This window comes from Sturnus vulgaris, chromosome 7 (assembly GCF_052056855.1).
Source record: "Sturnus vulgaris isolate bStuVul1 chromosome 7, bStuVul1.hap1, whole genome shotgun sequence".
NCBI classification, from domain to species: Eukaryota; Metazoa; Chordata; class Aves; order Passeriformes; family Sturnidae; genus Sturnus; species Sturnus vulgaris.
This window is the reverse complement of record NC_142249.1, coordinates 25,953,561-25,980,489: the sequence shown is the minus strand read 5'-3', so window position 1 is coordinate 25,980,489 and position 26,929 is coordinate 25,953,561. Positions and strand designations below refer to the sequence as shown.

The window sequence follows — 26,929 nt, the reverse complement described above, 5'->3', positions numbered from 1 at the left end:
GTGCAGTAATGACTGACAATGGAAAGTCCCAGGAACTAAACACCCCTCCTGTGCTGGCTGGCTCTGCCAGGGGACACAATACCAGTGCTGGGTGGTGACAGGCCTCCCATCATGGGCAATGTGCTGTGTTATTGCTGTGCTTTCTCAGGACCAGGGCTGGCTCTGTCCCTTGTGAAAGGCGCAAACCCCAAACGCAGCCAGCACTCAACCCTCCCCTGAGGGCAAGGGGAAAAGTGAGGCACAGAGAAGCTTCTGAGGCCAAGGTCAGCTGTTCATACAGGACCCAGATGTCCTGGCTCCAGGCACAGATCCACACGCAGCTACACAAGGATGGGATGAAGGAGACACCGGATGGCTGCAAGCCCCCTCCCTGCTTTCCCCTAGCCCAAAAGAGCTCCCAGGTTCCTGATGCAGCCCAGCCGGGCATGGGATGGGGGAGACACAACCCCCCTGCAGTGTGTCAAAGGCACAGCAGTTTCCCAAGCCTCCTGCTGATTTTGGGCAGGAGGATACTAGTGGCCCAGGGGTGATTTGGGGACAGTCTCTCATCCCCCCCACCTTTCCCACTGTGGGGCTGTGAGCCCCCTGGCCCAAGCTGGGCAGGGAAGGGGTTTGCCTTCCTGTCCTCCTTGTGGGGCAGTAAGGGGGATCTCCATTTGGCACCCAGGGTAGGGACGGACGTGCAGTCAGGGGGCTCCTGGGCGAGCAATGAATTCCAGGTTGATGGGCTTGTCAGCCACCAGGACAATGCGGGACACAGATTTCACTTCCACGCCACGGGGGTCCGGCCGCACTTCAAATGCCTGGATCATCTGTGGGGAGAAGGGGGGTTGGCAGTGCCTTGAGGACTCCCTGGGACCCCCATCCCAGCTCACGGCAATATACTCGAAGTGAGGGGATCCCTACTTACCCTGGCAAGAGCCAGGTGCATCTCCAGCTCAGCGATGCGGCGTCCAACACACGCACGAACCCCATAGCCGAAGGGGATGGAGCTGAAGGGGTGGTGAGGGGAGCCATGTCCCCGGAGCCAGCGCTGGGGCAGGAACCGTTCAGGCTCGGGGAAGTAGGTCTCATCATGGGACATCGCATAGTGTGCCAGGACAAAGAGGGTCTGCGGGGCAAGAATTGGGGTTTAATGATCCACCTGGCCCCACTGAGTGCAGAGGGGGTCCCCACAGCACGGTCCCCACTCACATTCTTGGGGAAGAGGTAGTCTCCGATGACAATGTCCTTCTCATAGAAGACTCTGGCATTGGTGGGCACCACAGGGTAGACTCTGGGATATGGGGAGAGTTAAGTGGGGGACCAGGACTCATCTGGAGATCCCGGAGAGAGTGAGATACAGGCAGGACAAGGCAGCAACGCCCCGGGGGTGAGGTGGATATTTGCAGTCCAAAGGGACTGAAATCCAGCCTTGCATCCTGCCTGCTTGGTGCATCCGCCCTGGAGAAGGGGCTGGTGACCAGGACCTCAGGGCAGGGACAAGGCTGGGATGTACCTCAGAGTCTCCTTGATAACGGCCCGAAGCATCGGCAACTTGGGGATATCCTCAGCAGCAGGAAACCGGTCGGCAGGCACAACAGCTTTCAGCTCCTGGTACAGGGTCTCCTGGATGTCTGGGTCCCGGGAGAGGTGGTACAAAGCCCAGGACAGCGTGTTGGAGGTCTGGGGGAGTGGAGCACCAGGGGGAGTGAAGGAATTGAGGCCAGTACCTGAGCAGCCTTGTGCCAAGCACAGTATCAGTATAGCACCAGAGAGCTCCTGCTCTGGTGTGCAGAAAAGTCAGGGGTGAGGGGCAGCAAGCACAGGGGAGAGAGAGGTAGGGAGCAGGGCACGAAGCAGAGCGGAGGACAGGGTCTGTACTGACCAATCCCTGAGGGTTTGTCCCTGTGGGGCATCAGCCCTGCAGCAATCAGGCTAGAGCTCGCAAGGGCTGGGTGGAGCATGGCCCCGTGGGTTCCCCCGGGCACGGAGCTCAGCAGAGGATTCCCTAGCAGCAGCTGCCTGGCTCTCACCGTGTCCACACCGGCAAGCAGCAACTCGGCCACGCTGCCATAGACCTCATCCAGGCTGAGTCTGCCACTGGCCAGAAGGTAGCTCAGGTAGCCAGACACCTCCTTGCCATGCTCCACCTGCCCCTCCAGCTCCTTCATCTTTCGGTCAATCAGTTTCTTGCCTGCAGGGACAGAGAGTGGGAACCAGAGCTGACAGAGTGAGGGCTTCCAAAAAGACATTTGGCCAGGGACTGTCCTTTTGAGGGTCCTTAGGGAGTCCAGAGCCACCACACTGGACCCCCATCATCACCACTCACCAAAGGCAAAGATGGTGTCCCAGCTGTTCAGGTAACGGTCCCAGAAGGGCAGCACCTTGCGGCTCCACCGGGGCAAGACAGTGGCAAAGATGGAGTTCTTGAACATGAGGTTGATGGAGTCAATGAAGCGCTGGGTCTCAGCAGGGACCTGCTGCTTGAGGCACCCGATGCGGGTTTCGAAGAGGATATAAGAGATGCCTGTGGGGGACAAACTGCATCCAGACCTCCGGGGGAATGGGAAGAGTGGGACACGGCAGGGGTGAGGGGGAGGACACCCCTACCTTCCAGAGCGAAGCGGTAGAGCAGGTTGGCCACGTCCTCCACCAGCACCCCTGAGGGGCTGCGGCTCCGCTCCTCGCGCAGCCGCACCATCAGGTCTGACACCACCTCCCCGATGGCGTCCGCGTACAGCAGCGCCTCCGAGGGTTTCAGCAGCCGCTTGTTGAGGACCTGCCGCAGGCGGTACCAGCGCTCCCCTTCCCTGCACGAGGACGAAGCTCAGCGCTGGGGGCAAGGGCGGGCAGGGGGCAGTGGCTGGCAGCAGTTCCCCAGTCCCTGTGCACATACTCCCCACCCCAGGCTGGAACCATCCCAGGGGTCATTCCACCCGCCGTGGCCATGCCCTTCTACTTGGTGAGGACATGAAGGTTGCAGGAATGGGAGTAATGCAAACTGCCACCTGGACCCTACATCTAAGGAAGGGGCGGGAGACGTGTGCTGCCCCAGAGAGCACAGCCAGGGCAGGACTCACTCGGTGAAGGGTCCGTAGGGCAAGTGCCGGGTGTCCCGGTGCTCCTTCCACAGGGCCATGTCGCTCCGCATGGGGTACTTGCCCTCTTGCCGTAGCAGCTGCTCCAGCACCACAGGGCTCCCAATGTTGATGTTCCTATAATGTCCGAAGGTTGACTTCCAGATAGGTCCATAAAGGCGTCGGGACATCACCTGTGATGCATAAAGCATGGCGGGCTTAAAGGGATGAGCTCGGTCAGATCCTCCCTGTCCCAATGTGCCTATCTGCACCCATCCCATGGACCCCTCAGCATCACCTGAGCTCAAGCACCTGGCTCTGACCCCCCCAAGATGGCAGCATCTTGAAGTGCTCTGCAGATGGCCTGGGCTGGTGCCTCCGGTTTCATTTCCTCTCCCAGCACTAAGTACACCAGGCACTGACCCCCCAGCACAGACTGGCACATCCTTCACCCCCTCCAGACATGCAGAGAGCCTGGTGGATCTTTTGGGGAAGGAAGCTCAAGAAGGGACAGCAGGTCCTGTGCCAAGCACAGGACTGTGTCGAGATGCAGGACCATGGCAGCAACCACCAGCAGCACTAAGTCCTGCTGCTTCCAGCATGGCCTCAGCTCTGCTTAACCTGGGGACAACAGTTGCTGTGTGGGTCCTTGAACTCACCACCCAGTAAGGGTGGTTAATGATCAGCAGTGGGAGGCAGCACCAGACTAGGACACGACCGGACCGCTCCCAAAACAGGCTGTCACCTCCAGGGCATGGCCCTGGGGTCACAGGCTCACAAGTCAGCTAGCAGATGTTCACCAACATCAGCCCTGCTCTGGCTCTGTTGGCTGCAGCTCCCCTGTCCTTGTCTGCAGCCACAGGTGCCATGCCTGCTGCCCTGGCAGGGAGCACTGTGACCTCCAAGCATGGGGGGGATGCAGGGGACTTAGCAGGGAAGCCCTGGTCCCCATTCCCCGTGGCTGCGTGGATGCACGTGGTACAATCTCCCTTGGTGACTGTCTGCATCGCAGCCTGCGCCTGGATTCAGCTGGATTCGTCACCACGGGGAGACGTTCCTCGAGCATGGTGGCAGGAGGAGGGGGAGGGACGGCCGCCCTGGTACTGCAGGCAGCTCATGGGCATGGGGCAGCTGTGCCGCGGCTTGAAGCCTGCCCACAGCAACTGCTGGCAGCCAGGACCTGACACAGTGCAGGCCTTGGAGAGCTGGGCTGTGAGAAGCTAGAGCTGCCTGAATCTGGGGAAAGGCACCTCCAGAGCATGCGGGCATCTTTCTGCAAAGCCAGGCTGTGCTCGGAGTCCCAAGGGCAGGAGGGAGCTTCAGTGCCTACACCCCGAAATCCCACTGTCCTGTGACAGCCCCTTCTCCAAACAGCAGTGCCTGGTGCTCTGAGATGCCAGGAAGGCCTGATCCCGCACGCTTCTCGGGCTGGTCAGAGCCCCAGGGCGCTGGAAGATGCCGCCTGGCTTGCAGCCAGCCAAGCCCATTGCTTGCTTCATCCGACGTATGAGGAAGTGTTGACAGAGGAAAACAAATACCTCTGCCTACCCCTCCCCTGCCTTGGTATCATCTGCCATGAAACCTGCCCGGTTACCTGCACCCAAAACCGCTGCTCCCTCCAGCTGTCACAGCCGGGAGCCCAGGGATGCCAGGACCCTGTGAGATGCCCCCGAACCCTTGCCCTCAGCTGCCTGGCCGGCTCGGGGATGCTGGAGCAGCCCTGGGCTGGCTGGACCCTCCCGAGGCCACTCGGTTTTGCTGACCCCGACATCACCCAATGGTGCTGTGTGTCCCCCAGCCCCTCTGCTGCCCTGCTCTGCCGCCCCCGCTCAACTCCCTGCCGTTGCTCGTCGGCCGCTAACCCCTCCCTGGAGCCCATCTCCCCTTGCCCTCAGCCCGCACCTACTTCCTCCTTTGCAAAACCCGCGGGTTTAGCACCCTCCCTGCAGGCCCCCCGGAAGCCGCTCCTTCCCACGCACCCCTCCTGACCCTCCCCCGCACCGACGCCCCCGTGCAGGGTCGTCAGGCCCCCACGCCGCCCGAGCCCCGCACCCCCGCAGCCCCGGGCCGGGCCGCCCCGGCGCACCTGCAGCCGGTGCGTGTGCAGCAGGTAGCCCCGCAGGAACAGCCAGACGAAAGTACGGAGCAGTCCCGGCCCCGGTAGCTCCTCCGGTCCCTTCAGCCGCGCCGGCCCCGCCGCCGCTGCCGCCGAGCCCTCGGTCCTGCGCGGCGGTCCCGGGCTGCTGCGCGGCGGCGGGCGGGGGCGCAGGAGCAGCGGCAGCAGCGACCACCGGGCCCCGCCGGTCGGGCCCGCCATGCTCCGTCGGCAGCGCACGGGACGGGGCGGGGCGGGGAGGCACCGAGGGTGGTGGGGGGCGGCACCGGGGGCGGTGCGGAGGGCGGCGCGGGGGCGGCAACCGGGCACCGGGCACCGCGCACCGGGAACTGAGCATCGCGCACTGGGTACGGCGCGCCGGGAATAGAGAATCGCGCACCCGGTGCGTTGCGCAAAGGGTAGTGGTCCCGCTGCTGCGCTCTGGATGGGGGGTACTGGCTGCTGGTCAGCGGGGACCGGGCACCGGGCAGTCCATACCGTGCACCTTGTGCCGGCTGCGGCACACCTTCTACCGGGCCGTGGAGACCGGCTGCAGTGTGCTATGTACTCGGTACAACACACTGGGTACCATGAGCTATACGCCAAATTGGTGTCTGCTCAGCAGCATCACAGACCAGGCACCGGGTGCTAGGTACTAGAATTGGCATCAACGGTACCCAGTGCCACGTACCAGGTACTAGGTGCCATGTGTTGTGCATGATGGAGCTATAAACAGGGCAGCTGGCAGCCAGCGCTAGCATGTCACGGCAGGTGCAGCACCCTGGCACAATGGAGCCTGTGGCACCAGGTGCTGTATCCTGGGCATTGCACATAGGCAGTGGGTGCTAGGCATCACATTCCAGGCACAGGCACAAGGACTGGCACAGCACCAGCCAGCGTACAACATGTGCCAGCACTGGCACTGCACTGTCGCACTGGGTACCACATCCCAGACCCTGCATACCTCGGTCAGCTCCAGGTTCACCACTGGGCCTACTCTTCAGGTCTGCTTGCCCTCCTGGATTGAGCGCTCCTGCCCTACTTCCGTCCCCTGCCTGTCATTCCTCTGTGTCTGCCTTGTCCCCCAGCAGTGCAGGATGGTGCCATGGGTAGCTGGGTCCAAACTGTCCCAGGCTTTCTCTCAACATTTCCTCCAGGCACTGCCAGCCAGGACCACACACGGGGAGACCTTGGTAAGCCCACTGTGACTGCTGGCAACAAACTGGAGGGAGATTTATTATGTTTACGTGCCAGGGAGAGAATGGCACTAGCTTCTGCCTCAAGCTGGTGCAGGCCAAGTTGTCCAGCCCATGAGCAGGACAACTGGGGTGTCTGGGACTATGCGTGCAGGACATGTAGGCTCTGGCCAGCCTGGGACAGTAGGGCAGTACTCTCCATGTGCCACTCCAGGGATGTCCAGCACCATGCCTCTGGGACACCAGTGCTGATCATTAACCACCCTTATCGGGCACTGGGTACAAGGTCACCACGGGGAGGTTGCGTGAGGGTCGGCAGGCATCTGACAGCCTCGTGAGTGGCTGTTCTTGCCCTCGGTCCTCTCTCTCCAGGGGACTGGGAGTGTCCCGAGCTGGAAAAAGCTCCCAGCTGATGCTTCGTGTGCTCCCTGCCAGCAGGGCCGGGACTGGGGTGCAGGACACGGGCATCCCCGTGCCTGTAGACACCCCTGAGGCACCCCAGGCTGGGACGGCCAAGAACGAGCGCCTGCTGCCATCTCATGGTTGCTCACAGCCAGCTCTGCCGCTTGCCCTGCCCCGGCCGGGTTCAGAGCCGGAGTGGCAGGAGAGCCCCGGCCCGAAGACTTCTGTCAGCTTCCCAGCTTAGGAAACTGGGACCTGTAGCTCTCACTCCCCCTGGCAGAGGATGCCTTGGCCTCTCCCAGCCTGCTGCAACTGTGCTTCCACTTGCGGGGCAGTGGAACCCTGCGACCTCTTTCAGTTTAAAACAATTGCCTCTTCCAAAAGGAGTGAAAACTAGAGTTCCTGGTAAAAGGTCTCTCTCTATGAGCCCGTTTATATATTGAAAGGTTGCAATAAGATGTTCCTGAGCCTTTTCCAGGTTGAACAACAAAAGTTTCTCAGCCTGTCTTCATTGGAGAGGTGCTTCAGCCTCCCAGTCATTTTGTAGCCTTGTCTGGCTCCTCTGAACCTGCTCCAACAGGTTCACCCCCTCTCTTGCGGTCTTGAGGACCCCAGAGCTGCTCTACTCCAGGTGGGTTCTCACAGGTGTAGAGTAGAGCAGGAACAACCACCTTCCCTGGCCTGCTGGGCATGCTTCTTATTTTCCAGTCTCAGACGTGATCTACTTTGTGGGCTGCAAATGCACATTGTCGGCTCATTTACTATTTTTGATACACCAGTGCCCCTGACTTTTTCCCTGCAGGGCAGCTCTCCATCCATCCATCCATCCATCCATCCATCCATCCATCCATCCATCCATCCATCCATCCATCCCTCAGACAAAACTGCTATTGGGGCCACCCCGACCTGTGTTCAGGACCTCGCACTCGGCCTTGTGGAAGGGCAGGCTGTATCACCGCAGCGGCTCCCCAGGCTGGTCCCTGCAACCTGCTGGGGACACGGAGGGGTACCGTTATCCCGGCTATTTCTTGCTGCTGCCGCTAGGCTGTGCTCCCCGTCCTTGGACGGCGGGAGCGGCGGCGGGGACCAGCCGGGGGCTCCGCCGGGGCCACTGCCAGGGCTGTGGGGGAGGCCGTGCTGGAAGGGGGCCGGGAGGGTTGAGTTAATCAGCCCCTTTCAAAGTCGCCCGGCGGGGACTTCCGAAGGGAACAGGCTGGGCCGTGACACATCCCCGGCCGGAGGAACTCCGCGTGGAGCAGGGGACACGGCCAGCTCCCGGGAGGTCCCCCAGTGCGGGCCCAGGCCAGCTTGGCGACAAGCGCAGCAGAGGCGGGAGAGAAAATGCTGTCTTTGGCCATGGGCATGTGGAGCTGGGGGTGTCAGGTCACATCCTGTGTGTCACTTTGCCCCAGGGATGCTGTGACTCTACTCATCCCACAGACCCATTGTCAGGTCCGACCTCATCTCACTGGTGGGACCTGTGGGTGCAGATATAGGCACTGTGGGACCCCTCCCTCTCTGTCCCTCAACTATCCACCACACACTGCTTATGGAGGGAGAGTCCTGGCTGCTGATCCTCGTCAGAGGGAGGAACAGCTTCTTTATGCGACTCGTGCAGTGTCACCCAGGAGCTGGAAATCTTTCCCAGAGCTGCACTCACTGACCCTGATTTGCTCTCCCACAGATGGGGGGAGGAAGTGGGGCGTCCCAGGGGAGGGCATCCCTTGACTCATCCCCAGGAAAGCCCAGGCTGTGAGAAGGCTGATCCTGGGTCCTGAGGACTATAAACAGCTCAAAGCACTGAACTGGAGATAGCCTGTTATGTCAACTGTGTGTCACCACACTGTCACTGCCTGAGTCATGAGCCATGCTGGGGCCAGTGGGGCTGCAAAGGGGGACATGGCGAGATCAAGAGGGATGTGGGCAGATCCCAGGTCTGGAGACAGCTGCTCTTCTCCGACACAGAGAGTTCAAGTGGGACCCTCTTGGCCCCCTCCCAAGGGTCCCTTTCCCCTCATTTCCCTCTGTCTGACCCCTCAGACCTGGGCAGGGGCTTGGGGACAGCACAAAACTTTTGAAACAAGAGGCAAATCAACCAGAATGATGGTGTGTCCCCCACGACCACCATGGAGTGCTCAGCACCTGGCAGAAGGCTCTGATCCAGGCTCCCCCTGCTTTGTGCCCCATGGGACCCTGGTGGGCCAGGACCTTTCCCCGAGGATGTGAGAGTGGGATGCCGGAGAGAACCCGGGGCTGACATGCTGTTATCACAGGAGATGGGAGGCAGCCCCAGGCTGCTCTCAAGTGGTCCTGGCTGATTAGTGACTTCAAGTGCCTATGGAGTTATTCTAAGTCAAGTAGGAGCAAAGGGAGCTGACCCGGGACCTGCAAGACCAGTGCCGGGCTTTCCTGGAGTTTCCCACATCACCTCTGCTCCCTGCCAAATTCTCCAAGACAGGGAGGTGTCTCTTCTTTCCATCTGCTCTCCCTGTCCCTTACTCCTCCTGCAAAAGGCTGTTTGCTCCAGCCTAAAGCAAACCTGATTTTATCTCCTGACTGCAGTTCCCTTGGCTGTGGGCCATGGTAGATGCCTCCCACGCAGAACTTTTGAAGCCCATTCGGGGACCCGTGCACAGAGCAGGCTGTGTATGCTGCCACATGACATCATGTTTACAGCCCGCGGGGGCCCAAGGACAGCGGCGTTGCTTGCAGCCCAGATATGCGTGTCCTTCCCATGGATGGACAGATGGACGTGTGGGGAGCTGGAATGAGTGGGACTGGCCACAGAGCCATGCCTCCCTGAAGAGGGGTGGTTTCAGCTTTGTTGTTCTGGAAGCCAGTCTCCTTGGACTCAGTTTCCCCTTTGGACAGTGGAGAGTGGATTCTGTGCTAGCAGTTAGGGTGCACTGCTGCAGCAGCATGAGGTCGGGCCCTCAAATTGTTGTGCAGAGAGGAAGGCAAATTTTCTCCCCTTGGGACGTGGATGTTCCCTTCTCTCCCAAGACAGATGCTGTGTGAAACTTAAGTTGTTTGGAAAGAGCAACAATGTCCAGAGCTACACAGGCTCACTAAAGAGTGTTGCTAGGGCCACCCATCCATCCATCCATCCATCCATCCATCCATCCATCCATCCATCCATCCATCCATCCATCCCCTCACACTTGCAAGCAGCTTTCTCTCAGCCATCTCTCTATCCATCTGCTGAGCTGTCTGTATACTCACCCATCCATCCATTGACAAATGCATACATTACTCTTCCCACCCAGCCCCACACTACCCATCCATCCTATCCATCTGTCTGTCCATCCTCCCATCCATCCATCCATCCATCCATCCATCCATCCATCCATCCATCCATCTCCTGCCTGTCAGTGGCCGTCTCTGAGGGTGTGGTGTGCACTGACACGTGTGCACATGTGTGTGTGGGCCATTGAAAGTGCTGTGGGCCTTGATGCCCCAGGCTATGTCCAGCCATGGGGCAGGGTCAGGAGTGCTCACCAGGGGGAGGGGGCCTTGTCTAATTTAAGAATGGGCCCCACAGTAACTGTCAGCACCGGGCAGCTCTGATCTGGGGACAGGTCCTCATCAGCTCCTCTTGTTGCCCGCCAGCCTGACATGAAAGGGCTCTGCACCCCGATAAGGCCCCAGACACTTGGTCCCAGAGGTGGGCAGCACTGCGGCCAGGCCTGGGGGACTCTGAGGAGTAAGTTCTAGCGTGACTGTCCCCAAATTCACTGTCACTTCAGCACCATGTGGCTTGTGTGTTTGCGTCAGCTGGGAGCTCAGCCCTGGGGGCCACCCTCCACTTTGAGCACTGGATCATGCCCTGTGTCATCACCATCTCCCACTGGTGACATAACCCCAGGGAGGACACTATCCTCATCATCCCCCTGATTGCCACAGGCCTGTCTGCTGGCTGCTACCCCACACTGGAGTTCCCCAGCTGTGACCAGCCATGGATGGAGACCATGTTGTTTTAATAAGATCATCCTCCTCCTGCCGTGAGGTCGCAACCTGGGCTTATGACATCACAGCGCGCTGCCATGGAAATGCCGAGATGTCACAAACACAGCTCGATGACCTCACTGCAGGAGCAGGAGATGAGGCCAACGTGGGCTTGATTGCCAATGTCCTCAGGAATAAAGGAGGGGAGGGACGCTGGGAAAGTATGCAGCCGCTGAGCGCCGGGGTGTTTGGGTTGGAAATCGCCACGCTTTCCCCACAGCAGGAAAGGCCCATTACTTCCTCCCCTGTCGGCTCCCTCCCAGCAGTCAGGCCCCTCCCCAACCTTGTGGCTGCAGAATAGGAGGGCTGTTGGAACTGGGCACACCATCCATGCTCTTGGGGCTGCATGGTTGGGACTGAGAGACAGAGCTCAGCACAGAATCAGGGCCCCAGCCTAGAGGCAGAGGGAGTTCAGTGGGGGGTGCAGGATGGGCCACTCGGGATGCTTTGTCTCACAAGCAGGCTGGGGATCCATGGGGATGCAGGGGCAGAGTGGGCTGGAGTCCTGGGGAGGTCTCCTCTTCCTCAAGAGGACTTCAAAGTCATGCTGCTATATGGGGACAATTCTCCAACACAGCACCCTCAAAGCTGGACCTCAAAGCACCTCTTGGCCCTGCCCAGCCACCCAATAACTGTCCCCTCCCCAGCCCATAATTAACAGCCTCTCCGGAGGACCTGCCCCTCTGTCCCATCACTCCTACCACAGCTGAGTTCTCTATCCGCTGCAGACCTTGCCACTGGGAGAAAGATGGCTGGTTGGGGGGGGGCACCCGTCCCCCCACCTCTCTGTTGCAGGGGTGCAGGGGTGTCTGCTCTCCCCCTGCATCCTTCATCATTAATTTCCATCAGTGGCCAAGCGGGGACGGGGCTGCCTGGGGGTGGCCGAGGAACACGGCGCTTTCCCCTGATAGCAAAAATAAATACATTAAAATTCTTGCAGGAGGCAGAAGAATGCGGGACGGCAGGAAAAAATTGTTTTATAATTTGTAATAACACAAAAGCCGGGGGGGGGGAGTGAGCTGTGAGAGGCGAGGAAAGGCAGAGACAAAGGAGCAGCTGCTCCAGCAGTGGAGGCTGCTTCAGAATGGTGGTGGCATCCCTGTCACCCTGGATTAGTAAGACCACCGTCACCTTGTCCCCTGAAGTAGGTGTGCCTTGGGATCTTGTTGCAGAAGGGGAGGCAGCAAGAAAATTACCGGGGCTAAGCGAACAGGTAACTACTTCCCACCTGCTTAAGCAGGTCTCAGCATCTCTGTGCCTCAGTTTCCCCTTGCTAAAGGAGAATTCTTATGCAGCTGTGAGAAAAGCTGCAAAATAGGGGGAAACTCCTGGCATACACCCCATCCCAGCTCCCCTGATCTGCACACAAGGCAAGGAGCCCACCTTTGTCCACTCTGCCCCACCAGCCCCTCCAAGGGAGCTTTGCCATAGGACCCAGGCAATGGGGCCAGTTCCCATAAGTATGCTGAGGACACCACAGCCCCCCTGGCCCCCTCCAGCCTCACGCAGAGCTGACATGATAAGGCGAGTTTCTGAGCACCAGCCGCACCTGCTCGCCGAGACGGCACCCCCCCTCCCGCTCCCCTCTTCGGGGCAAAATCAAAGGGATTTTTCTGCCCTTAGGAAATCAGATAAAGGCTTCTCACCTGCCCCGCGCTGCCTTTGCGAGGAGGCCAGGCGCTAGGGGCGGAGGGACAACAGGCACTTTCAACACGCCGGCAGATGAGTCGTGCGCTGCAGTGAGCTCTGCTGGCAGGGGCTGGGCCCCTGGGTACAGTGTCAGCCTCGCCCAGCTTTAGCAGGGATGTCCCCCCTCCACGAGCTACTCGTTGTGGAACTATTCCCCTGGATTAGAGGTGGTGGGGTCCCTGTAGGACAGCTAGGATGGAGGCTGGTGGGTGAAGGCAAAAGGGAACAGAGGGCATAGTGCAGCAGCCCAGATGCAGTGCCCAGCTTAGGAAAGGTCCCCAAGTCCCTGTGCCCCCATGCTGTGGCCAGGGCAGCTCAGTCCTAGTCACCATGCCAAGGGTGCAGAACAGGAGCCCATTTCCTGTGTGGGAGGGCAGAGAAAGAGCAGGTGTGAAACCTCCAGAGGTGGTGGGAGTCTCTTACCTCCTGTGCCCAGGAGGGAGAGAATTGTGCCAAGCTGCAGATAAAGCCTGAGTCATTCACCACCAAATACTGTTAGCAGGGAGCAGACATGCCCACGTAAAGGGGTGAAACCGCTGGTGATCAAGGCAAGGAGAACAGTGATGGGCAAGCCGGGGGCTTGAGATGGGCAGGGTATGGGAGGCCATTAACGGGGCAGAGCATAGATAGCTGCTGGAGGGAAGGGTGATCTCACCAGCAGCAAGGGTGCTGTGCTTTGCCCATCACGGGTGGAAGACATCTCCTTTTCCCTTGGGGTAACCCAATGGGCTGGCTGGTTTCTCAGTAGAGGTGGGTGCACAGATCAGATGAGACTCCCTCAGGGTAGATGTCCCAGGAACCATGGCTCAGATGCTGCAGGGCTGGGAGCTGCATCCCCAACCTCTGCTGGGGGCCATGACTGGTACAACAGGAATCAGAGATGCAGAGCACTAGACTGAGCACTGGAAAACCATTCCTGAGGCTCCTCTGTGGGGAGAATTGGTGTGGGAGGTTATGGGCTCCTCCTGTCCCCAGCTGCCCAGCCCTTGTGTGGCCCCCTGCTACCTTCTGGGCACATCAGCTTCCTCCTGTTATGATCTGGACTATCTCTGTTCTGGGTCCTGGCTGGACCTGAAATGAAATCACCCTACAAGATGTCCATCATCTTACTCTGCTCCTGGTCTCCTTGCTCCTGGGGCTGGCTCGATCATTCTCCTGTGCGCCCCTCTATCCCAGGTGTGTCTCTCCAGAGTGTTGGAGCTAAGTGTTGGGAGATACTTGTGAGGGGTCACTCCTCCAGCTTTCCCAGGCGGGACAGACTGATCTGAGGACTGGCAGGGTCATGGAGTCGGGGTTGTGCCAGGCGAGCCCAGTCCAGTGACAGGGGCCAGGCAGGGCTGTGCTGGGGGCAATACAGGGACGCCAGGTTTGGGCAAGGCCATACCAGGGGTGTCAGAGTCCGGCAACAGTGTGACAGGAAGGTGTCGAGGACACCTCGAGGCCAGGTCGGGTTTGACAGGGCTGCGGCAGGACCCCGAGCGGAGCCGGGCAGGGCTGTGCCAAGCAGGTCCGTGCCAAGCAGATCCGCAGCAGCTCCCGGGGCTTCCGAGGCAGGGCTGTGCCAGCCAGATCAGCAAAAAGGGCTGCACATTCAAATGCGGTGGTGCGACGCGGGGCCGGACAGGCTGCGGCCACCGTCTCCTACCGGAGGGTGCCCGTGCCCACATCGTGTCCGTGGCTCTGCGCTGGGAACGGAACCTGGCACCCGGGAGTCCCCCCGCCCGGCCCGCCCTGTCCGTCCCCCCGGGCTCCGGTTTCCCTGTCGGAGCAGATGCTTTCGCAGCCCCGTCCCTCCTCCTCCTCTTTCTCCGGAGCAGTCTCCGCGCCGCGCTCCAGCCGCCTGGAGGTGCCTGCCCAGCCCAGCCCAGCCCGGCCCGGCCCGGACGGCTGCGCCGGCCGCGTTGCCCGCCCGGCCCGGCCCGGCGGAGGGACACAGCGGGCACCCACCCGCCGGGGCCCCGGCCGGACCTCGGGGGTGCCCGACTCCCGGCGAGTGGCGTGGAGCGAGTTCGACGCTTTCCTCAGTCCTGGCAGGATGCTGCCTTCCTCCCGGACCCAGCTGGGGCTCTTCTTCATCCTCCTCTGCCCCGCTAACATCATCGGGCTCTGGTGGTGAGTAGGTCATCCCGGGGGGTGGGTAAACAGAAGGGTGCACAGGATATCTCGATCTCCGGGGGTGGTCCCCCCCCAGCTGGGGGACAGCAGAGTCCCCTACACACCAGGCACCACTTGGGTGGGAATTGTTGCTCACTGCCGGTTCTGATCCAGACTGGGGCACCCACATACTGTCAGGGTTTGGGCACACAAGTGTGTTGGGGGAAGCAGGCTGGGGGATACCCAGCAGTATAGGGCACACAGGTCCTGTGGTGAGAGTTGCACTTTGCCTCCCCACAACCCCCAGTCCACAGCCTGGGAGGCTTGTATACCTGCCGGGTGGGCAAGGGGGCTTAGTGGCTTCCAGACCCCTCCAATAAGTCAAATTTAATTAAAAGCCTTAGGGTCCCTACAGTGTCCCCCCTGAATGGTGGCCTGGACACAGCAGGGACAAAACCCCTATTTGTAATGGTGCCCTCATCAAAGGCAGAGACGGTGCCTTGCAGGATACCAGAGGGGGTGGGGGATTCATTACAGGCACAGAACTGGGACCTAGCCTTGGAAAGCCCAGGTATCTGTCGAAACATGAACTATTTAAATCTATTAAGAATTTCACCCAGCCTGTCTTTATCCGGTTTTAAGTGCTTAGATTCCAGCTCCCCGGCGTGCCGTCCGGGCTATCATTCATTATCTGAGGCTATTCGTCTCCACATTGTCACACTCTTTTGACCCCTAAAATAAAGCTCTCCGTAAGCCTTTCCCCTCACGGTCCCCTGCCTGCCCACCAGTGATTTATTCCACATCTCCATTCCCTTTGCTAACCCTGGCTCCAGGGCTGCAGTGGGGGCCTTTGTGAGTATGAATGGTGCTGTTACAGTCAGCTGTACATCAGCTGAGAGTTTGTCCCTGGAGCCCAAGCGCTGTGTTTATTGCCAGGCAAGGGTTTAACATGGGTCTGAGAGGGGCTTGTCCTGGATTTTTGATAGAAGAGGGGAGAGGGAGGTAGGGCAAGCCCTGGCCAAGGCAGGGTGCTTGTGGAGGGTCTTCATGCTCCCTGCCACCTACCTCAGGGTAGCAGTGCCATTGCAGGGATATGCCCTCCTGCTGCCTGGGACCTGCTGTTTTTCCCTGGCTAGTTCTCAGACATACCCAGAGCTGTCCCTTCAGCTGTCCATGCTTTGTCTGCCCCGTCCTCCTCAATATCTCCAAGTTCATGCCCTGTGCTCCAGTTTCGAGAACAGCTGCCCATGACTGAAGCAGGTAGAGGTGAAGCAGAAGCTCATTTTGCCTTCATTTAAGGGGCAGGCAGAAAGCATCAACAACGGGTGCTGGGGTACCAGTGCCCCTTGCCCCAGCTGGATATCACTGTGGAGTCTGGGTTCTGCTGGTGCCATGTGTGCACAGGCAGCAGTGACTGAGGGAGATTAGCAGGATTTGGCAGAGAAGGGCAAGGGGTCAAATTTGTTTTTTCTTCTTTTAAAAGAGAAGGAGAAAGGGAATCTTTATTTTAAGAATAATAACTTGGCTACATGATGCATGGCAAATGCACGGGGCAGTGGAGTGGCTTCGAGGTATCACCAGTTCACACTCTACTTCACTCTGGAGCCAGCGAGCTGGGAAGGGGTGGTGAGTGGATGAGGCCACCAGAACCATCAAATAGACATGCCAGGCTTCCCAGGACAGAGCATAGGAGCAGCTGGGTGATTCAAGCACTGCTTCCCTCAGAGTTTGGTGTTTTGGCCCCTGGCTGAGATCATCTCAGAGAGCCCTTCCTGTGCGGGGTAGAGGAGTCTGGGCATTTATGACAGGCATCCACCCATGTACCTGCTCCTGGTACTGGTCTCCTCTCCCAGGTCTAGGTAGCACTGGTATCTGTAGGTTTTGCTTTTGGTGGGAAGGGGTTCTTGGGAGTAGCTGTGTGTTGTGCCAGAGTTCCTAGAAGCTCCAGGTGGCATTGATAGAGCTGTTCCTTACTGTCACCGATGCATAGGGACTTTGGTGGCACACCAAAGTATGTGCATCACTGGGCACTTGGGGATTCTTAGCCAAGGGGGCATTTTCCCACGGCCAAGAAAGGAATGTCTTTATAACTTCCCCATCCCACCCTGAGTATCCATGTGGTGGGGTGGAATACAGAGATTGCCTGTTTAAGCCAATTTTCCCCCACTGAGAACCTGATTTGTGAGAGTGGTGTGGTGGGCTGTAGCTGGGCTGGATCTCAAGAGGCACAGTCCCAGCCCAGGCAAGCAGCCGCGCCTGGCCACTCACAGGTGGTAATGTGCCCACTGTGCCCATTGGGATCCTGGCAGATGATTGCATCTATGGAAAAAGATTCAGTTATGACGTACAAGCACTGACACCCTGCTAGTGACATCACAGCCTGAGAGAGAGCATCCTCACTGTGTTAGGATGTCCCCAGAGAGCTCACTGGAGACACAGACCTTTCCATGGCAAAAGGGAGCAGGCTGTGGTTAGCACCAATGGAAGATATGTCACTCACGTGCTGCTGTCACCTTGATTAGTGCCAAGCTGCAGGGACTAGGCTCTCCTTGCTCCCACCAGCTCTGTAAATTCTCTTTCTTCCTCCTCCCCTATTCTTTACACATTTCTTGCTCAGCTCCTTGTGCAACAGTGATTTCTCCCTGATCAGGACAGGTAGGGACTGCCTGGGGCTCCTGAGCCGGCCCAGAGGCTGCAGAGATACAGAGCAGACAAACTTAGTGTCTGAGGAGCCCCAGGCAGGTTCAGGGCAGGATTTCAGCCAAGCCGGTTTGCAGTTGGGCAGTGCTTGCAGGAACAGAGGCACTCTGGGGATGGGGGCAAGCAAAGCCAGCTTCCCTGGTGCCTCTTGGCTCTCCATGGGCATGTCTGAGAGCAGTTGGAGGATGGAAGAGAAAGCAAGGGAGAAAATCAGCCCATCTGAAATGTGTTCTGCTCCAGCTGTGGGTCTGAGGAGGCCCAGAGGGATGGACACCTGCCTTCCATCCCTTCCCATCTATGCACAAGGGCAGTGCACCTCCAGATTTTCATGGGACTTCTTCAGAGGTGCTCAGGGAGCACCAGCCCCTGTGGCTGTACCCTTGCTTGAGGGCATCCCAGTCCCAAGTCCTTCAAGCCACACACCCTGGGTAGTTTCATGCAAAAGTGGTCTCTCCTTCTCTTTCACTGCCCTGACCAGCACCCACACTGCAAGTCTAGAGCCTGTAAGGGCAGGCTGCTGGGCTGGAGGGCAGGCACCCCTGCCTGTGTGCCTTGGGGTGAGCCTTGTGAGTCACCCTCTGGGCTTGCTGACCCACAGTTGCTACCCCATGGCGCCCAACAGACTGGGCTGCCCAGCCTTCCCCTGCACCAGGTGCCCCTGGAGCAGCACCATATGGGCAGAAATGAATCTGCCAGTGGGAGAGCCCCTGCCTGGTGCCATCTCCCTGTGCCCTTGCTAGGGCAGCTGCTGACTTGCTGGGTTTTTCAAAGGGACGTTTCTCCTGCACTCTTTAAGATTACTACTGGCTCCAGCATTGGGTTACCTGTTTTCTCCCACAAAGGCAGCTGAACTTTCCACAGTGCCATCCCTTGTTCCTGCTCCTGGTCACATCCACTCTCCCATGGTGACACCCAGGCTCCCCAGCCATGCCCTACACATGCCCCCAACTGTAGGGTTTGTCTGGGCTTTACATCAGAACCGTGACTGCTTTGAACACCCCTTGTGCAGGAGAGTACTGGGCACACCCTGACATCTGCTCAGGCTTTGCAGGGTCTTCCCACAACATGTGGCACCCACATTTGGGCATGAACTAGCCAAGCCCTCATGCTACCCCAGCTTCAGCCTCTGTCAGCACCCAGGAGAAGGACAGAGTGATCATGAGTGGGTGGACTCCTTCTTCTTATCCCAGCCCTTCCAGGGTTTGGACATGGCTTTAGGATGACCACCTCTGCAGGTGCATGCTCCCTCCATCCCCCCAGTACCTGCAACACAAGTTTGGGCAGCTCCTGCTCACGACAGCCTGGCCTCAGCATGACCCTGAAGCTAGCAGGTCCATGGGTTGATGCAATGGCATGCCAAAGCCTCTTTCCTTTAGGCAGCTTCCCAGCTGTTTGCATCCCATCCTTGCCAAGGAGGCATAAGGAGGAGGGCAGGGAATGGGGTCCCCCTTCTCTTCCCAACCCATGGCATTTCCTGCTCCCTCAGTGCCCCGGGTGCTGCTCGGCAGCCAAACCCTGGCTGTGCCCCCCAGGGCAGTGACTTGCTGCTTACTCACCACACCCTCATGGGCCTCCTGCTCTGTTTCCACACCCAGCTGTCCCGGTTAGTGACAGCACCCACGCATCGCCCCAGGTGAGGGGCTGAGTGCCCGCCACATGCCTGCATGGGCTGTAGGAAAGCTGGATGGGTGCAAATTCATCTGTGTGTCCACCTTGTAAAGAGACAGGCTCCCTTTGGGTTTGACTTGTAGGCTGTCATTCAGTGTGACATCATTGTGTAGGGCGTGAAGATGACCTATGTCCCCAGGGATGGAGGTCAATTCTCCATGGCTGTCATCCTGCAGTTCTTACCTCTCCAGGTGAGTACAGAATTACCTGTGAGCTCAGAGTGATGACCCAGGTAACCCAGTACCCTGTGTCTCCCTGCTGAAGGCTTCTAGAGGCTGGGACAGAGACATGCATGTGAGGCAAGACACAGCCCTACTACCCTAGAGCAGAGTCTCCTTGTCACTAGGGAATGCCCAGGCAGCAAAACTCAATGAGTGCAGGCCTGTCAGGTCCCACATGGAGTTGGCATGGCCCAACCACTGCTCTCCCACAGGTGTGACTTTTGAAAGCTGACTATCCTCTTTCTCGCTTCAAAGTTCTACCAGCCTCACTCCCTTGGCTTCCTGCAAACCAGAGCCCCACTGGCTCCTCTCTGTAATGGTCTGCTAGCAGGAGCCAGAAGTCCTGCTCCACATCATCCCCATGCCCAAGGAGAAGATGGTGACTTGGCCCAGGCTCTTTGATCCACGATTTAGGCTAGGAATGACTGGGACATACTGGAAGCTCCATGACTAAGACCTGAGCTGGAAAAAAATGGTGATTATGGCTCTTAGGAACCCCTGTCTCTGTTGCAGCAGGCACAGCATCCAGAGCACAGGGGTTGCATCAGAAACCCCGGTGACTCCTGTTTGACATGTGTCACTGGGACTGGGCTCAGGCTGCGGCTGTGGCAGCCTAAGGGGTGACAGCAGCAGGTGGGCAATGGTTGGCGGCCCCTTTTTTGTGCCTCAGTCTCCCCTTCCAGCAATGGGGGTTGTTTCCTTTACACAGGGGTGCAGAGAGGTTGAGAAGTGGGGCTCATCATCCCGTTGGCTTTTGGGGCGAGACAGAACCCCCCAGCAACAGTTCTGGTAGCCATCACAGGGCACCAGAGCAGGTGGGAGGGATGCTGCTGTGCTGCTGAGCCTGGTTGGGGGCTCCCAGGCAGGAGGCGGCAGGGGGCCGGGGTGCCCCAGGCAAGATGCGGGGAGCCGGGCTGGCGACCCTGTTCCTTCACCAGGGCAGGGGGAGGAGTGCCCGGCAGCAGAGGTGGGGCACCTTAATTGTAGATGCGGGAGGCCTTGGAGCGGGACAAGCTCAGGCAGATCTGGGCCCTGCGCTGGAGCCCTTGCCAAAGTGGTAGCAGTTTGGCAGCATTTTTCTTGCCCTTGTCTCCCCCCATTCTCCCCCCTCTCCGAACCCTCCAAAGCAAAACAGCTCTTGGGCTCCCGACAGCCTCCTTGTGCCAGAAAGTAGAGTCCAGCGGAAATTAATATCGCGTTGGACTTAGGCAGCCCACCCCACGCCTCGTCGGCATGGACAGAAAGCTCCTGCACTCTCCCGCCAGCCTTGCTGCCTCCTGGACCATGGGTGGGGACCCCCGTGGAGCCGGTGAGCCGCCCATCACCCCCAGACCCGCGGGGCTGAGCTCTTCTTCCCGGCCTGATCCAGCGGCTGGGGTGAGCTACAGTTCAGTATTTGATCTGACGGCCCCGGGGGGCTGGTGCATCTTTTTTATATGAGTACAAAGAGTCATCTCTTAATGAAAGTCCCATCCCGGCTCCCCCTCTTCCCCACTCCACTGGTGGAGGCAGCCAAACCTCCGCCATCCTGCTGTAGATGTTGGGAGCCCGTGGTCACAAAGGACAGCAAGCTTGGAGACCAGCATGAAGGCTTGGATCCCTGTGTGGCCATCATGGGATGGGACAGGACAGATTTTCTGGTCACTTTACACGTGGGCCTCAGTTTCCCCATCTATGGAGGACCTGTGCCAGGCAAGCTCAGCGATGCTTCCCTAGCTGCCCCATCCCTTTGCAGAGGTCCATGTGAATCATGCAGCAAAGGGAAACTGAGCTGCCAGGAGCAAAGGAAGATGGGTTCTCCCCAGCAGGAGTATGGGCTTGCCTCAGTTTCCCTGCTGGAAGTTTCCTTTTCATGCTATGCCTCTCTGTTGAGCTGTTTAACCTTTAAACCTCCAGCCAAAGCATAAGGGCTCCCTTTCCAGGCTGTGGGAGAGGGCACATCCTCTCCGAGCTCAGCTGGAGTCTAGTGGGCAGGAGATCCAGGCAGCTGGAGAGCCTGACATGAGGCAGAGGCACCCTGGCAGGGCCTCGAGCTTCAAATAAGGGGCTTGGAGGGGGTTTACACTGGGGACAGGATTGCAAGCAGAGTACTACAGCCTGGTGTCCCAAACCCAGCCCCACAGCTGCACAAGAGTGAAAAGGAAACCCGAACACAGTTAAACACTGAGATTCAGCTTGTGATTTTTGAGCCCCTGGGGCTTGGCCAGACTATAAAGCTCTGGGTTTGGAAGCTGTGCAGCTGATGCTCTCCAGTGAGTGGGGCTCAAGGCAGCATGGGCCGCCCAAGCACTGCTCCCCAGGGAATCCCAGGGAATGCAGCTTCCCAATCATCAGTCATATCCTGGTCCTGGGGAACGCTGGGTTCAGCCCTGAGGTTCTGTGGGCATCCATGGCCAGAAAATCACGTTGTTGAGCAGGATGAGTTCTGAGCTCACAGGAGCAGCGCTAGAGGCAAGGGTGGGCTGAGTTTAGGGTGTGTTAAATTCGTGTGGCCCATGGCTCCGGAGTTGCCCATGGCAGAGCTGGAGCATCGCCCACGCCAGCACGAGGCAGGGTGCTGGCGGCTGCGCAGCTGTGCAAGCTGTGCCGTGGAGGGCACTCCAGGCGAAATGTGTGGGGAAACTACAGCAGTTTCTGTAGCCGACGGCACACCGGGGAGCACAGCGTTGTGCTCAGACTTTGCCTTCAGGGCCAGGGAGTCAGGCACCTCACTCCAGCTGTGCTGGCAAGGAGGAGCTGCCTCTGACGTGGGCCCAGCCAAGACTTGCCCTCCCTCACTGGCATTGGCAAAGCTGGCGATGCCACCTGCATCCCTCCCTTGCACTCCCGCACCCGCCTGCAGCTCCATTCCCTGGAGTCAGTGCCTGGATTTGGGGAGGTGAGTACAGGATCCTGGCCAGCAGCCGAGGGGCTTTATCAGAGGCAAGGTCACTCATCTAGTCTCCCACGGGGTAAAGCAGCAAGCCCCCATGGAGAGGGGAAGACACATCAAGAATGCTGGCTGGGCTCCTTTTTGTGTCCACAGCTCTGGGAGATGCAGCTGCATCAGGCATCAGTACATGGCAATGCCAGGGCTGGGTTAGGTCAGTGCCAGCCCAAAGAGCAGAAGCTCAGTAGCACAATATTTCTGCCATCTTCTGTTGGGGACACCACCATCACCCCCATGGATGTCCCCAAGGATGTAGAGTGGTATGTGCCATCATCATCCTATAGCCTGTCTCACAGTTGGAGTTCCCCCCCATTCCCCAAATGGACAGAGCAAGGTATTGCATGGGTGACCTACCTACTGTCCTGCCCCGACTGCATATGTGTCTCTGTCCCCTTGTCACCTGGGCTCAGTGTGGAGCTGGCACTGCCCTGCAGCCTTGCTCCATCCCTGGGGGTAAATCTAGTCATGTCCCCTCCATACCCTGGTCTCTCCTGGGCTTGGGTGCTGGTTTTGCTCTGCTCGCTGTCCCCTCCTGCAGGGCAGTGGGGAGCCCCCTGGTCATGGACCCCAACAGCATCTGCCGCAAGACGAAGCGGCTGGCGGGGAAGCAGGCAGAGCTGTGCCAGCTGGAGCCAGAGATTGTGCAGGAGGTGGCCAAGGGCACCAAGCTGGGCGTCCGGGAGTGCCAGTACCAATTCCGCTTCCGCCGCTGGAACTGCACCAGCCACAGCAAGTACTTCGGCAAGATCCTGCAGCAGGGTAAGACCAGTGCTTCCTCAGCTTCCCATTTCCCAAAAAGACCCCAGCCTGGTCACACACCTCCCTGGGACTCCTGGAGCAGAGTCTTGGCGTGAAAAGCTGTTTGTGTGTGCATGTAGAGGGTTGCTCAGTGCTCCCCGGTGCAGTCACGCTGAGGTTTTACTGCCGAGACATGTCTCCCTGTGTTGTAATGAAGCAATTACCAATGCTCCCAGACAGTGCGGGGCTTCATGAAGCCCAAGAATGCACCCTCGTCTGGCAGTGATTTACCGCTCCCCTGGGACCCCAGGGTGTGCTTCGGGAAGGGGCCAGAGTGGGAGGCACTGTGCAGCCGTTGGGAGCTGCCCCTCACCCCATGGGTGCCCTTAACATCCCTCCTCCTGACCTTGCAGGGAGCAGAGGACAGGAGTGTTTGTCTCCTGTCCCTGTCCCTGGATGGGCACCCTGATGTCACCCTGAGGAACAGGGCTGGGTGGCAGGAAGGTATGTGCAGGTCTTGGACAGTAGACACAAGCCAGGTCCAGCTGCATCAAAATCAGAGCAGGGGCAGAACAAGAAGGCACCTGTGAGTGTGTAAGGGATGGGAAAGCCCTGCCATGCTCCTCAGACAGAGAAGGTGGAAGTGGATGGTGCTCCAAACAAGGGGGGATGCTTGAAACAGTTTGGGCTGGTAGGATCACTTAGTGGGAGGTGAGTTTAGACCTACTTCTCTTCCCATGTTGGTCCCTGTACTATGGCACATGAAAATGCTGGAGCAAGCCTCAGTCTCTTCAGCCATCACATCTGTTGGTGCATGGCCAGCTCAAGGCAAAGTGGGTATGTCCATGGGCCATGCAGGGGGCTCAAGGTGACATCCCTGGGGGAATTGGAAAGGGTGGTGGGCCCTGGGCACCCAACTGACTGCAGGTACTAATGAGGGTCAGAGCTGAAGCCTCAAGGGAGACACTGGCCCGTGGGAGGAGGATAGGCTCATTTAAAAAGCTGATTTGCAGATGTGGGTTCCCCTCAACACAGGGAAGTGTATTCAGTCAAGAGGCAAAGATTCAGGGTACATGGGGGACACTCCTGCCTCTGGAGTCATCTGTTTTCACCATAACCTGGCAGTGAGGCTGGTGGGATCTGTGCCAGGCAGAGATCGGGGCTGGAAGCAGGGTGCTGCCAGAATGCAGAGCCAGACCAGGTGGTGAGTGAAAGGCACTGGCAAATGAGCTGCTGGATACCCAGGAACAGCTTGTGTTGGAAGAGGCACAGGCACATCAAGCATGGGGATGGTGAAGGAGGCACCACATTGGTCCTGCCTCACTGCTGGGGTGGTAGAGATAAGTAATGTTGCAGTGATGTGTTTGTGAGTCCCTGGCACTCTGAGGACATGGGGCAACCCAGCTAGAGGTGTGGAGCTCCCCAGAGCAACAAGATGAGTGTCAGAAGCCCTTAGAGAGGCCTGCAGGCACCAGCCTCCCTGTAAGCCTGCAAGTACTGCATAAAGTATCCCAGCATTTTTGGGATTGCCAGCTCCATTAGATGGGTACCTCCCATCCAACGTCCTTTTCTATCCTAGGATTCTGCAAACCTCCCATTCCTGGCCACAACCTCCCTGGCACAGTCATGGCTGTCCTGTCTTACCTTGCTGCCACCTGTGCCAGATGTGGCATGCCAGGGCAGGCTGGCTTGAGGGCAGCCATGTGTCTGGAGGAACTGTCAGAGGAGCAGCATCTCCCCAGGACCTGGCTGGCAGGGTGGCATGGGCACCTCTGCCAGCTTTGGGCTGTCTGCTGAGGGTTCTGCCAATCTCAGATGGGAGAAGGCAGCTGCTCGGGTGGCTTGCAGGAGGGCCTGGGGAGGGGGTGGTACCCCCTCGGTGGCACTGCCAGAAGGGCACCAGTGTGCCCAGCTCCTGCTAACACCAGAGGGATGCAGGTGCTGCGTGGGCTTTTGGAGGAGCTGCTCATGATCCCTCTTCCTGCAGCCTCCCCAAGTCAGAATAGTGAAGATAGAGGGAAGGGACACCCCTCAAAACCCACCTTCCCCTCCCTCCCCAGGAATCCCCTGCAGGCCATCACCCTGGGCCAGCCCTGCCCTGGCATTTGGGTGGGCAGGAGTTCGGCTGGCACGGAGCAGGGGGAGCGCAGGAGCCCCCCGAGCAGGGCGCCGCACCCCTGCTGCCAGAATCCCCCGCTGGCTGCGGCTGAGAGCGGCAGGTCCGGGCAGGGGAAAGATGCTTGGAATTCGTGTCCCGGAGCAGAGAGAGACAGGAGCAAATACTAATAATAAATAATCCTGCAGGGTGGAGGCTGTGCCGGTGGAGAGAGGGGGGCAGGCAGCTCCCCATGGCAAAGAGGATAGTGAGGGAGAGCAGGCAGCAGAGCTTCATCACTGCCACCCTGCAGAGGATGAGTGGCACCCTCGGTATCCCTCGCAGTGTTTGTTTCCAGGTGCCAGTTAGGAGCTGGGGTTGGGTGTTTTACTGCTCGGAGGGATATTGCAGGGTAGTATGAGGAAGCTGTGGGTACCACCCGGTCACCTGGGACCAGCCTCTGCTCTCTGAGCTTCCCTCTTTCCTATGGGGCAGCACCCAGATTTGCAAGATGAGGTTGGAGATTTGTTGCCTCTCCACAGCTGAGTGGAGGAACATTGGCAGGGCCTGACCGTTCTCCAGAGTCTTCAAATCTGCTTGCAAGAGACAGCTCCTGCTCCAGGCAGCCTATTCCAGGGTGGGTGCATCACCCAGGGAACAGAACCGAACGCATATGAAGAGGGAGAAGGAGGGGTCTGAGCCTTTGGGATGTCAGCCAGGGGGTGGTGCTTTGCTTGCTGGAGCTGACCCCACATCCCGGCCCTGTCCGTTCTCCTGCAGATATCCGTGAAACAGCCTTCGTGTATGCCATCACGGCGGCTGGGGTGAGCCACGCCATCACGCAGGCCTGCAGCATGGGCGAGCTGCTGCAGTGTGGCTGTGAGCTGACACGGAGCCGGGCCCCCCCCTCGCCCACAGCGGGGCCAGGCACAGAGGGCACCGCCTGGGAGTGGGGAGGCTGTGGGGATGATGTGCAGTTTGGCTACGAGAAATCCCAGCAGTTCATGGATGCCAAGAACAAGAAAGGCAAAAATGACATCCGAGCTCTTATCGACCTGCACAACAATGAAGCCGGGCGCTTGGTAAGGCCCCTGCACTCACTGTCCCCTGCACCCCTTGTGCCCTTACGCAGCCCTCACCTTCACTGTCCTCAAGCCATGTACCTGCGCTAGCTTTGGCTGAAATATGACCCAATATATTTGAGTATCCTTTGCAGGTGCTTTGGAACCCCCTGGGGCCACTCTCCACCCCCAGCCCCTTCACTGGGCCGGGGTAGCACGAAGAGGCAGGGTTTTGGCTGGGGGTGCTGGGCAGCGAGAGAGGGAACCGAGGGCTAAGCATCGCTGTCTCTTCCCCAGGCGGTGCGCAGCTACATGAGAACAGAGTGCAAATGCCACGGGCTGTCGGGCTCCTGCACTCTGCGGACCTGCTGGAGGAAGATGCCCCATTTCCGAGAGGTGGGGGACCGCCTGCTCGAGCGCTTCAATGGGGCTTTCAAGGTGATGGGAGGCAACGACGGGAAAACCCTCATCCCTGTGGGTGACAACATCAAGCCTCCCGATAAACAGGACCTCATCTACTCGGCCGACTCACCTGATTTCTGCTCGGCTAACCGTAAGACAGGCTCGCTGGGTACCAGGGGCCGTGTCTGCAACAGCACAGCCATGGACACGAGCGGGTGCGACCTGCTGTGCTGCGGGAGAGGACACCGGGACGAGACGGTGGTGTTGGAGGAGAACTGCCTTTGCCGCTTCCACTGGTGCTGTGTGGTGCAGTGCCGCAAGTGCTCAGTCCGTCAGGAGCTCAGCCTTTGCATCTGACAGCCTGGGGTCAGGCGAGGACAATTTGGGAGGCCAGCTCCAGGCTCACAAGGCCCCCCTGGGACAGAGACAGGTGGAGCCGATGCCAGGGTCAGCGTGGGTGAGCTGTGTTCTGGGGAGTCCTGGCTTCCCCAGAGGGCAGCATAGGGCAGCCACACGGCCCCCATGGGGGGAGCTGTGGGCACAGAGCTTCCACTAATAAAGCTATTTAAAGCTGG

The 26,929-nt window shown here is 58.9% G+C and overlaps 2 protein-coding genes across 2 annotated transcripts; one reads left to right on the top strand and one right to left on the bottom strand.

Annotated features, from left to right (window-relative positions):
* Positions 1-250: 250 nt before the first annotated feature.
* CYP27A1 (cytochrome P450 family 27 subfamily A member 1) lies at positions 251-5,398 on the bottom strand. The gene is made up of 9 exons (XM_014888079.2): positions 5,146-5,398; positions 3,063-3,253; positions 2,593-2,792; positions 2,312-2,509; positions 2,016-2,176; positions 1,499-1,665; positions 1,195-1,276; positions 911-1,111; positions 251-812 (listed from the first exon to the last, which is right to left on the bottom strand). The coding sequence occupies exons 1-9, from the start codon at positions 5,374-5,376 to the stop codon at positions 687-689; spliced, it is 1,557 nt and encodes a 518-aa protein (XP_014743565.1). The 5' UTR covers positions 5,377-5,398; the 3' UTR covers positions 251-686.
* A 9,057-nt stretch (positions 5,399-14,455) lies between these two features.
* Positions 14,456-26,929, top strand: WNT6 (Wnt family member 6). The gene is made up of 4 exons (XM_014888040.2): positions 14,456-14,558; positions 22,597-22,817; positions 25,672-25,973; positions 26,250-26,929. The coding sequence occupies exons 1-4, from the start codon at positions 14,482-14,484 to the stop codon at positions 26,709-26,711; spliced, it is 1,062 nt and encodes a 353-aa protein (XP_014743526.1). The 5' UTR covers positions 14,456-14,481; the 3' UTR covers positions 26,712-26,929.